This window comes from Eptatretus burgeri, chromosome 6 (assembly GCF_056783735.1).
Source record: "Eptatretus burgeri isolate ZD-2024b chromosome 6, Ebu_testis_v1, whole genome shotgun sequence".
Classification (NCBI taxonomy): domain Eukaryota; kingdom Metazoa; phylum Chordata; class Myxini; order Myxiniformes; family Myxinidae; genus Eptatretus; species Eptatretus burgeri.
Window position 1 is genome coordinate 86,887,612 of NC_140966.1, and position 12,302 is coordinate 86,899,913.

Here is a 12,302-nt window from a genome sequence, read left to right on the forward strand (position 1 = left end):
GAGGAATAAATGAGTGGAGGTGAGCAGTTTTACGTTTTGTATTCCACCAAAAGATCACATCTTGATCCGGATTTGAAACAAAATCGAATCGGCTCGTTCTTGTCACCGAACCATGGACCAAATTTGCATCATGTTTGTATCGAAATCTTGTGTCCAAAACGCATTGCTTTCTGTATCCACCTTACTCAGTCACACCCAACTGTTCTAGACTCTGTGTCCTTTTCATCTGACAAAGTGGAGAGTTTGCTGTCAAACCTCGACTCAGATTCTGTAACCGGTCCAGACGGCATCAGCCCACGTGTCCTAAAAACCTGCTCCTCTGCTCTTGCTCACCCTCTCTCTGTTCTATTCACCCTCTCATTTGCTCAAGGTCATCTGCCATCTGCTTGGTAATCAGCAAACATTACCGCTCTGCACAAAAAAGGTGCAAAAACAGATCCTTGCAACTACAGACCAATCAGCCTTCCCCCAATCATCAGCAAGGTAATGGAATCCATCATCGCTTCAGACATTAAATCCTTCCTCTTCTCCAATGGCTTGATTTCCGATCATCAATTTGGTTTCAGACCAGGTCACTCTACCCTGGATATGCTGCTTCTGCTCTCCCAACAATGGATGGAGGTCCTCAATGCCGGACATGAAATCGAAGCCATATCCTGAGACATATCGTGTGCTTTTGACACGGTCTGGCACCCTGCCTTGCTCACCAAACTCTCTTTCTATGGTATCCAAGGCCATCTCCACTCATGGCTCGCAGACTTCCTCTCCTGTCGCAGTCAACGTGTGGTCCTAAATAGAGTTCTTTCATCCCCTCTACCTGTGCAGGATTGAGTTCCTCAAGGCAGCGTTCTGGGCCCTGTTCTTTTTCTGGTTTTCATCAATGATCTCTCTGACTCTCTGGAAAATCCTCTTTATCTCTTAGCCGATGAGTCCACCCTCTGCCGTACCATCTGTCATCCCTCAGACCAGCAAGCAACAGCTTCTGCACTTCCTGCCGATCTGGGTAAAATCACAAACTGGTCCAACATGTGGAACATATCTTTCAACCTGGACAAATCTCACACTCTCACTTTGTCTCTCCGAAAGGACCGTTTGGAACCCCCACCCCTCACACTCCTCATCCCCCCTATCTACTTTCTCAATAATCTTCTGTAAGAAGTCCTTTCTTTCAAGCTTCTGGGTCTCACTATCTAACATGATCTTTCCTGGGAAAGCCACATTTCCAAGCTGGCTTCCAAAGCCAGTTGCCAACTGGGAATCCTCCGTCGTGCAAAGTCCTTCCTCGGCCCACCTGAGCTCCTGACCACATACAAAGCTTTCGTCCATAGCCTGATGGAGTACTGCTCTCCCTTCTGGGCTGGTACTCCTGCCTCCCACCTTTCTTGGCTTCACACTATGGAAAACAAGGCATTTCAGATCATTGGCATCTCCCGCGATGAGGCTGTCTTTGGGCCACTCACTCTCTCACCACAGGCAGGTCGGTGGTCTTTCTGTCTTCTACCCTCTCCTCTCTGGTCTCGCCCCCCTGCTTTGTCTGGGACATGTCCCCACCATATTTCTGCAGGGCGCTCAAGGTCCACCAACAAACCCCTTCTGGTAAAACTACCAATAATCTTCTGGTAAGAATCACTGCTCACCTTCAACCTTTAATTCGTCTTTTTCCCTGCCTTTGGAATAATAAACTCCCTCACTCTGATCAATCCCATTCTTCCCTCCAGGCCTTCAAAACAGCTGTTCACCACCACCTCTTATCGTCCCCCATCCAAATCCTCAATCTTTTCTACCCCTGTTAATCCACCCCTAACTCACCTGGCTTTGGAGTTGGACCGACCGGCCGGGTTGAAAATGTGGCTTTCCCAGGAAAGGTCATGGCAGATAGTGAGACCCAGAAGCTTGAAAGAAAGGACTTCTTCCAGAGGATTGTTGAGAAAGTGGAGGGAGGTGTTTCCAAGCGATCCTTTCGGAGAGACAAAGTGAGAGTGTGAGATTTGTCCGGATTGAAAGACATGTTCCACGGGTTGGACCAGTTTGTGATTTTACCCAGATCTGCAGTGAGCGAAGAAGCTGCTGCTTGCCGGTCTAAGCGATGACAGATGGTATGGCAGAGGGTGGAGTCATCAGCAGAGAGATAAAGAGGATTTTCCAGAGAGTCGGAGAGATCTTTGATGAAAACCAGAAAAAAGAACAGGGCCCAGAACGCTGCCTTGAGGAACTCCAGCCTGGACAAGAAGAGGGGATTCAAGAACTCCATTTAGGGCCACACGTTGACTGCGACAGGAGCGGAAGTCTGCGAGCCATGAGTGAAGATGGCCTTGGATATCATAGGAAGAGAGTTTGGTGAGCAGGGCAGGGTGCCAGACCGTGTCAAAAGCACGCGATATGTCACGGGATATGGCTGTAACTTCATGCCCGGCATTGAGGACCTCCATCCATTGTTGGGAGAGTCGAAGCAGCATATCCAGGGCAGAGTGACCTGGTCTGAAACCAAATTGATGATCGGAAATCAAGCCATTGGAGAAGAGGAAGGATTTAATGTCTGAAGCGATGATGGATTCCATAACCTTGCTGATGATTGGGAGAAGGGCTATTGGTCTGTAGTTGCAGGGATCTGTTTTTGCACCTTTTTATGCAGGGCAGTAATGTTTGCTGATTTCCAAGCAGATGGCAGATGACCTTGAGCAAATGAGAGGGTGAATAGAACAGAGAGAGGGTGAGCAAGAGCAGAGGAGTCGGTTTTTAGGACGAGTGGGCTGAGGCCGTCTGGACCGGTTGCAGAATCTGAGTCGAGGTTTGACAGTAAGTTCTCTACTTTGTCAGAGGAAAAGGACACAGAGTCCAGGGACAGTTGGGTGCGACTGGGTAAGGTGGGTACAGAAAGCGATGGGTTTTGGACACAAGATTTCGTTTTTATTAACAAGTTTAGGCATTCAGCCTTTTCACGTGCAGTATCAGCAGTGCGGCCCTTTGAGGTAAGGGAGGGATGGAGGGGGAACATACACCAGAAACAGATTTGATTAGACGTCACCAGGATTTGGAGGAGGGAGAGAGGTTTGAGAGTTCAGACTTGAGCTACGAAAGATGTTGTTTTCTGGCTCTCCTGAAGTTAGACACACACTTGTTCCAAGCTTTATGGAAGGAACTGAGATTACCCTCAGTTGGGTTTGCTTTCCATGAGGTAAAGACAAGTTGTTTCAGGACAACTGCCTCATCACAAGCTTCAGTAAACCAACGGCGGGAGGAAGGGTAGGACAACTGAACACGAGAGGGGATAAATCTGTGCATGAGGGAGAGCAAGTTTCTTTGAAAGAATTCCCAGGATGAGTTGATTTTTGAGAAAGTAGTGATAGGAGACCAGTCTAGAAGGTTGATGGCTGCTTGGAGACCCTGCCAGTCGGCCTGAGTGAAGTTCCAGACTCGGCGTCGCTGAGGTTTTGTGCTTCCATCTCCCACCCCTCTTGTCTCCTGCTCCCCTTGTTATATGTTCTGTGTGTTCACTCTTATACGAGCCTCGACAATGTATACAAATATATATATATATATATATATATATATATATATATATATATATATATATATATATCCTTCTACATGCTGTTCCCGAAGATATAGGTCTTGACATCGAGCTTTGTTTTATCAACTCCTTGGTGAGCCTCATGTAAGTGGGAAACTATTTCACGCTGCATCATGTGCGGTATGACGATGCATTCACCTTTCATAATGAGTGCATCTTCTATGATTAGGTCATCTCTTTCGGCCCAGTATTGGTGAAGCTGGTGAGATATGGATGTGTGTTTATCTGGCCATCCATTGATGATGATGTGTTTCAGTCGCTGCAATTCTCCATCTTCACGCGTTGGCTGGAATTGTTCCACAAGCTTATTGGCCGTAAACTGGACAACAGTGATGGATACGCCAGTGTCCATGGTGTCAATATGGTTCTCACTCAGTTGGCCAGACAGTGCATCAGCCACGAGCATGTCCTTCCCAGGGACATTCACAATGGTCAGGGTCATAAGGTACAGTGGTATATGGAGAAGTGGGCATTGAAGTCACTGAGTTGCTGCTGAGAGGTTCCTGAGGTAAATCATATCGATTGGGGTATGGTCTGATTGTACAGTGAAGTGGCTTCTGTCGATCAGATGTATGTGTGGAACCTCTCACATCCATCGACAACTGCAAGTAATGTTGGCATATCTGGTTTCAGCATCACCAAGAGTCCTCAAAGCGAATGCTCTTGGCCTGCCATTGTGGCCTGAGAGCAGCACCGAGACCGTGCATTGATGCGTGCATGTGTGCATCAGCGATCACTTGGGATGCGGTTCCAGGGCTTGTTCCATAAGCAAGCGGCTTGCTTTACGCTTGTCAAGCTGCTCGTTTGATTCAAAGCGCTCAAGCAAGTACTCCAACGGAACGGAGTGCTCGGCACCCCTTAAGAACATGCCGGTTTCCATGGAAACAGTGCTGAGGTAAAGAAATGAGGAGTCAGAAGGAACCACCTGTCAGGTTATCTATATGGACCCTACCAGTGTGCATTTTGGGGAGGGGGGGGTTTCATGTTTGTATATGTTGAAGAATCAGGATGAAAAGTCGAGTAAAAATTAAATTATGAAATGCTAGTTTGGATAATATTATGAGTACAGTATACATAACAGGGATAGGCCTCTGAACATGTCATTCGTGGTCGTGTCGTTTTGAATCCGACTATGGCGGCCATTTTTGCGAGCATAACTAAGCACCTCTCTTAATCGCTTGTTCCGCTTGCCAAGCGGTTGATACGGAACGATTGGTTTGGAAAGTAATTGCAAGCCGTTTACTAACGGAACACACCCCCAACAGTATGTTGTTCGCACTTGCCAAGTGGCTTAAGCACTGAGGCAAGCTAGTTTGATGCGGAACGGCTGGCTTCGTAAGTTCTATCCAGCTGCTTGTTCCGGTGCTTGAAGCCCGTGTGGCGCGCTGTGTCCTGTTTTGAGCGCACACCAACGGCAACATCGTTTCTTTCAACGCTCATGACGTCATGGCTATTTCCTGACTTTCTATCTCCGCCACATCTCCTCTTCCTCTTCCTCCTCCACCTCCTCTTCCGCTTCCTCTTCCTTTTTCTTTTCCTCTTCCTCTTCCTAACCTCTTCCTCTTCCTCTTCTTCCCATTATGAAATGACCTCTGTACAGTTTTATATTTGGGGCTGTAAGGTTCAATCCCACTGTAGCTTTGTGCAGATTTTGTCATTCCATTTTGTATATTTTTGAGTCAGTCTTCCTCACATCTGGCTTCGCATTTCGCTTTTACGTGAATTCCGTCGATTTTTCCTATTTATTCGGTGGGTGTTGGCCATGACGGTATAGTTAGAAATAGCATACCACTCCTCAGTCGGATGTTGCTGCTCTTGTTTTTCGCTGTGGAAGACGTCGCTGCTTGAGGACATTGTGTATGTACTAAGTAAAAGACGGTACAGTATTTGTATGGGAAATGTCTTCGGATTGAAAGTAAAAAAAGGGAAAGCAGTAAAAGGAAGTCTTCAGCGGGGATGTCAAGTTTAGAGTGCGGGAAATTTGATGTGAGCGGTGTTTGTTTTGTTTTTTAAAATTCGGTTTAAAACGATAATATTTAATACTGAAGTGAGAGAGCGAAAGTGGATGCAGTGCACGGGGTTTAATTTATCCTTTGTGGAATGTGAGATACGGAATTAAACGTTATTTTTGGATTATTTTCCTTCCCACATACATGTTTGCAGTATCCGTGGGCGATTCGCATGGTGATGTTTGTTCGAGGATTTCGTAAACAAGCTCAAATGAGCTAAGATCCTCGTCCTCTTAATGATGACGTCATAAAAACGAATATGACGTCATTGTGATGTATCAGGTTTGCGATAAATTATCTGTGCTAATGCCGGCTTGATTCCCGCAAACAAAATTCAAACAGCTTGCCTAGTTTCAGAGATATTGGTGTCGGCGATTTCCATTAGCGGCGATATGACGTCAACTTTTTTTCAAGGAAGAATTTCCAAAATCGGAGATGGTTACTGCCTGCGCGTGGGCTTTCTGCATATACGTGGCAAGTTTCACGAAGATCCGATGAAAACTCTGGGTTGTGAAACAAAAAATGTAAAAAAATAGGAATGACCACGTCATAAAAATTGATATGACGTCATAGTGATGTATCATATGTGCGGTAATTCATCTCTGCTAATGCCCTGTTCGATTCCCGCAAACAGAATTCAAAAAGCTTGCCTAGTTTCGGAGATAAATCTTTAGGCGATTTCCATTAGCGGAGATATTATGACGTCATAACTTTTTTTTCTAGGAGGAATTTTCAAAATCGAAGATGGTTACTGTCTGCACAGGGTATTTTAACATATATATGCCAAGTTTCAGGAAGTTTCGATGAAAACTGTAGGCTGTGAAACAAACAAGTCCACAAGAAGAAGATGAAGAACAACAACGTGAGTAAGACTTAGAGATCCTCCACGAGGATCTAAAAAGTTAAAGCTCTGTCTGTTCATATTACTCTGCCGACAACCCTCTCCCGCCCAAACAATAAATAAACAAGCAGTCATAGACTGGTACTTACGAAATCGTCAACTTGACCTCTGACCTTGTCTAATAAATGCTGTCTCTCGACAAGGTAGCGACGCAAACCAGAAGTTTCTACGATGATTCTCTACCAAACCATCAAAAATCGTAACATTGACCGAAGCAAAAATCTCCATTTCTCCACGCAATTATTTAATATTATTTTATCAAAGTCACAAAACCGTAATATTCAGCCATCCACCAACAATCTTTACATAATCTGACGGCTTAGTGAGTCAGACATGCGACGATAACCTTTATTGGGATAAAAAATGACTTTTAAACACCATCTTTATCGAAAACACCATCAGTGCACATGCAAAACCTTTACGTGACTCAATGATGCGTCAGCTCGAGCACGCTGCACCACGTGACGAGCCGTGACGCGGCGAGTGAAATATTTTTTATACAATCTTAAAACATCTCCAAAACATCCGATTTTTACCAGAATTTCGACAACCTGGATCTGATTTTGACAAATTTCCCTGACAATATCTGCTGCTCTTCCTTCGCTCCAATTGGTTCTTCTGACCACGTCCTTGTCAAAGTGGACATCTCTCTGGCTGTTATCAGAGAACCACCTCACTGCCGTCGAGTCTGGCATTTCACTCAAGCCGACTGGCAGGGTCTCCGAGCAGCCATCAAACTTACAGACTGGTCTCCTATCACTACTTTCTCAAACATCAACTCATCCTGGGAATTCTTTCAAAGAAACTTGCTCTCCCTCATGCACAGATTTATCCCCTCTCGTGTTCAGTTGTCCTACCCTTCCTCCCGGCCTTGGTTTACTGAAGCTTGTGGCGAGGCAGTTGTCCTGAAACAACTTGCCTTTGCCTCATGGAAAGCAAACCCAACTGAGGGCAATCTCAGTTCTTTCCACAAAGCTCGGAACAAGTGTGTATCTACCCTCAGGAGAGCCAGAAAACAACATCTTTCTCATCTCAAGTCTGAAGTCTCAAACCTCTCTCCCTCCTCAAAATCTAGGTGGCGTTTAATCAAATCTGTTTCTGGTGTATGTTCCCTCTCCATCCCCTCCCTTACCTCAAATGGCCGCACTGCTGATTCCACACGTGATAAAGCTGAATGTCTAAACTCGGTGTTTGCAGCTAAATCTTGTGTCCTAAACCCATCTCTATCTCTACCCACTTTACCCAGTCGCACCCAACTGTCCCTGGACTCTGTATCCTTTTCTCCTGACAAGGTGGAGAGCTTGCTTTCAAACCTCGAGTCAGATTCTGCAACCGGTCCAGACGGCATCAGCCCACGTGTCCTCAAAGCCTGCTCTTCTGCTCTTGCTCACCCTCTCTGTTCTATTCACCCTCTCATTTGCCCAAGGTCATCTGCCATCTGCTTGGAAATCTGCTAACATCACTGCCCTGCATAAAAAAGGTGCAAAAACAGATCCCTATAACTACAGACCAATCAGCCTTCTCCCAATCATCAGCAAGGTGATGGAATCCATCATCGCCTCAGATATGAAATCCTTCCTCTTCTCCAATGGCTTGATTTCCAATCATCAATTTGGTTTCAGACCAGGTCACTCTACCCTGGATATGCTGCTTCTGCTCTCCCATCAATGGATGGAGGTCCTCAATGCCAGACAGGAAATCCGAGCCGTATCCCTGGACATATCACGTGCTTTTGACACAGTCTGGCACCCTGCCCTACTCACCAAACTCTCTTCCCATGGTATTTAAGGCCATCTCCACTCATGGCTCGCAGACTTCCTCTCCTGTCGCAGTCAACGTGTGGCCCTAAATGGAGTTCTTTCATCCCCTCTTCCTGTGCAGGCTGGAGTTCCTCAAGGTAGCGTTCTGGGCCCTGTTCTTTTTCTGGTTTTCATCAATGATCTCTCCGACTCTCTGGAAAATCCTCTATTTCTCTTTGCCGACGACTCCACCCTCTGCCGTACCATCTGTCATCCCTCAGACCGGCAAGCAGCAGCTTCTTCACTCACTGCAGATCTGGATAAAATCACAAACTGGTCCAACACGTGGAACATGTCTTTCAATCCAGACAAATCTCACACTCTCACTATGTCTCTTCGAAAGGACCATTTACAAAACCCCCCCATCCACTTTCTCAACAATCCTCTGGAAGAAGTCTTTTCTTTCAAGCTTCTAGGTCTCACTATCTGCCATGACCTTTCCTGGGAATGTCACATTTCCAACCTCGACTCAAAAGCCAGTCGCCGATTGGGAATCCTCCATCGTGCTAAGTCCTTCCTCGGCCCTCTTGAGCTCCTGACCACTTACAAAGCTTTTGTCCGTAGCCTGATGGAGTACTGCTCTCCCCTCTGGGCTGGTGCTCCTGCCTCCCACCTTTCTCGGTTTCACGCTGTCGAAACCAGGGCATTTAAGATCATCGGCATCTCCCGCAATGAAGCTGAGTCTTTGGGCCTCTCACTCAATCACCGCAGGTTGGTCGGTGGTCTTTCTGTCTTCTACCGACTCCTCTCCAGCCTTGCCCCCCCTGCTCTCTCTGCGATTTGTCCCCACCACATTTCCACAGGGCGCTCAAGGTCCGCCAACAACGCCCTTCTGGTAAAACTACCAAAATCACGAATCACTGCTCATCTTCATTCTTTCATTCCTCTTTTTTCCCGCCTTTGGAATAAACTTCCTCACTCTATTCTTTCCCATTCTTCCCTCCAGGCTTTCAAAACAGCTGTTCACCACCACCTCTTATCTTCCCCCATCCAAATCCTCGATCATTTCTACCCCCGATAATCCACCCAAGCCCACTTCCTTCATTTCTCCTGCTTTCCTTCCTGAAAGTCCCTGAAATGTCCATCTTCTCTTCGCCATGTTCCCGTCCCATCCCCATCCCTCTCCCTTCCACAGTTCACCTAATGTGTCTGTTCCCCACTGTTTTGTCCCTTCCACTCCCGCCCCTCTTGTCTCATGCCTCCTTGCTGTGAGTTGTGTGTTAGCTCTCATACGAGCCTCGACCAAGGTATACAAAAAAATAAAAATAAAAATAAAAACCGAGTTTTAAGCGTCTTAAGCGATCGCAAAAACCGAAGACAAAATTAAAATGGAAGTTAAAACGAACTCGTAACGTCGACCAAAGCAAAAATACTCCATTTCTCCACATGAATTTATGGAATTATGTTTGACCTCACTGTGACCTTGACCTTTAACCTATTTTGACCAAAATCTAATCAGTGCTAGGCATCACCCTCCTGAATCACGTGGTGTAATTTGACATTGGTAGCTTCTTCTGTTCTCGAGTTATCGTGCCCACAAACGCACACACAAACAAACACACAAACAGAGGACGGAAGTCATCAATATACTTACGAAATCTAAAGATTTCGTAAGTAATAAAGGAAATCAAAAGCACCTTGAGGTTTGAGGATGTCTGTCCTGTCTTCTCCGCCTCACCGTTCTTCTCCTCGGTGAAATTAAATAAACAAACTGATGGATTGAATCGGTGGTGTTGGTAAAACACGGACATCGTGGTCCAAATGGCCTTCTCTTGGTCCCGAAGTTCCGAGTAAAAAATGTTATACCCTCCTTTCTCCTAACATCTTCCTTTTCTTTTTCCCCGATTTTAATTTTCCACACCACCCACCCAATCAACCATGCATACCTTATAAGTAAATGGCCCCGTGTGATTTGACTTTTTTTTTAATCTTCACCAGGAATCGATATCCTCCAGGATATCCCTGAGGTACGTGCACTCACCTCTTCGCAGTTTAGCCTGAGTTCTTCAAATCTCTGCCCAGCTACAAACCGTCATCCCAAGTGTTTCACAGGCGTGATTCATCGATGTGTACGCCGTCCCTTGGATGGACATTCAACCGGCCGTCCCGTCCGCCGACGTTAGTCGGTGGATGTTAAAGATCCCATGGTGTCCTTCGTGAAGTGTAGGCAACCTATCGCTGGCACCCTGAACAAATTACAAATTTGTAACGTCCAGGGGGCACTGCATCAGCAGCGCAGCTGTGCTCCCAGCAAATTAAGTCACCCACATCCATTTGCTGCAAATGAAAGAAGAATAAGAACTTCCAGAAATTGAGGAGCCAAACAAGTTTGATGTTTCATTCTTTGAAATCAAAGCATCTTACTTTGGCAATAAGCTTTCATGCACTACTCATGATGTTGATAAAGCAACAATTGTATGCAACAATAACACAAATTATGAAAGAAGCTTGATGGTGCTATATGCTTGTACCTGCACATCACAGTCTACCAAATATTGTGCCGTTTCATTATCCAGGTGTAACGCTTGAAGAGTGGAAACAGAAAGGCTGCTCATCCAAGTTTCTGTGCCATGCCTCTTATTGGTAATAAGCGCCCAAAGGGACCGAAGAAGCTACGCAGGAAAGCCAGCCGTCCCACTTGGGATGTGTGTATTGCTCAGCTGTTTTGTGTTTGTGTGCGTGCATGAAACTATGTGCCTGCATTTGCTTTTACGCAAAATAAATTAGCTCTGGACGGGATTGTCATACGCGAAGACGTGTTGAAAAGTAATGCTTCCTGTTCTTTTTCTCAAAAACAAGCAAAGATATTTGAATAAAGCAAAGACAGATACCAACATCAATGTTTATTCTACCGTGGTGCAAATCACCACTGCGGTCCACACGATTCTGCCAACATTCAAGTAGTTTTGGGTTGCCGTCGCACAATAGAATAGAACTGTGTGTCCTGCTGACTTAAACAGGACTTCACAGCAGCCTTGACATAATTATTGGAAGAAAACTGTTCTCCCCGAAGATGCTCCTAAAGTTTGGGGAAGAGATGAAGATCTCTGTGCTAGTGATCCTTTGTGACTGTACTTCATCGACCATCTCTTACTCTCAGGATCATAATGGTGTATCCAGCTCCCGTCTCCAGTCATCTCATCTTCACTCATCTTGACTCATGTAGAAATGAGACATTTATTGTCAGAATCACGAAACTTCGCACCCAGTGGCGGGAAGAACTAATTTGCAGACTGCGTTTTGTTTCTTTCGAATATCTTCACCTGTTTTGGAGAAAATGAATAGGAGGCATTTTTTCAACACATCCTCGTATTTTATGAAATGTAACATTTTCTCCTCCTCTGCTATGACTGTTTGAATGGTTTTATGCTTTTGATCAACGTTTTATGTTCAGTGTTGGATGCTTTGTTTACAGTTATCCTTTTTTTTTTCATTTTCTGCAGAGCACGATGACAGACATTGAAGCAATGAAAGCCACACCAGAGGAGCTGGTATGTTACGTTTTCAGTTGCTGGTTATTGTTACAAATCCAGGCCATACATTTTGAGGATCATTACAGCCCTTCTCTTATATTTTTCAATCGTTCTTCACTGTTTTATCAAAATTTGATGAATCCACGGTCGCATGACAAACATTTAGCCAGCTGTGATTTTGGTAATGCATCAGGAAAGTGCTATTTCGGTTTTATAAGTTAATGCAATGTATCAGGGCAAGAGGTGATTGTTTTGGATGTAAATAGTCAAATTTCATAATATGCATGGCTTTATGTTGCAGTATGCAATCGAATCGTATGCAATTTAATTTCAGGCCCATCGAAAAGAAATTCACCATTCACACCATAGGTCTCAAGTCCAGGGAGCCTTCCGATCATATCGTTCACACTCGAAAGTTCACACCCAGGGAACGTCCACAAAAAGTCGAGTTGGCCGAGAAGCTGCGGTCACAAAAGAGGTGAGGCATCCGAAAAGTGAAAACCGAAAATCCACCCTAATATGCTAAGAATGCCAATCAACCTTTTCAAA

General features: G+C 45.3%; 1 protein-coding gene across 9 annotated transcripts in view; it reads left to right on the forward strand.

Moving 5' to 3' along the window:
• Positions 1–12,302, forward strand: part of LOC147025261 (uncharacterized) — a 58,275-nt gene continuing 45,973 nt past the window's right edge. For 6 of the 9 annotated variants that reach the window (XM_085886062.1, XM_085886069.1, XM_085886070.1 and 3 more), the window contains exons 1-4: positions 5,420–5,557; positions 10,797–10,925; positions 11,724–11,771; positions 12,088–12,231. In XM_085886062.1, coding sequence (XP_085742188.1) covers positions 10,851–10,925; positions 11,724–11,771; positions 12,088–12,231 — 267 coding nt within the window. In that variant the 5' untranslated portion in view covers positions 5,420–5,557; positions 10,797–10,850. Of the gene's footprint in view, positions 20–4,447; positions 4,467–5,180; positions 5,558–10,796; positions 10,926–11,723; positions 11,772–12,087; positions 12,232–12,302 lie in introns of those variants that run through there. The other 3 variants (XM_085886064.1, XM_085886066.1, XM_085886063.1) reach the window with 3 other exon arrangements.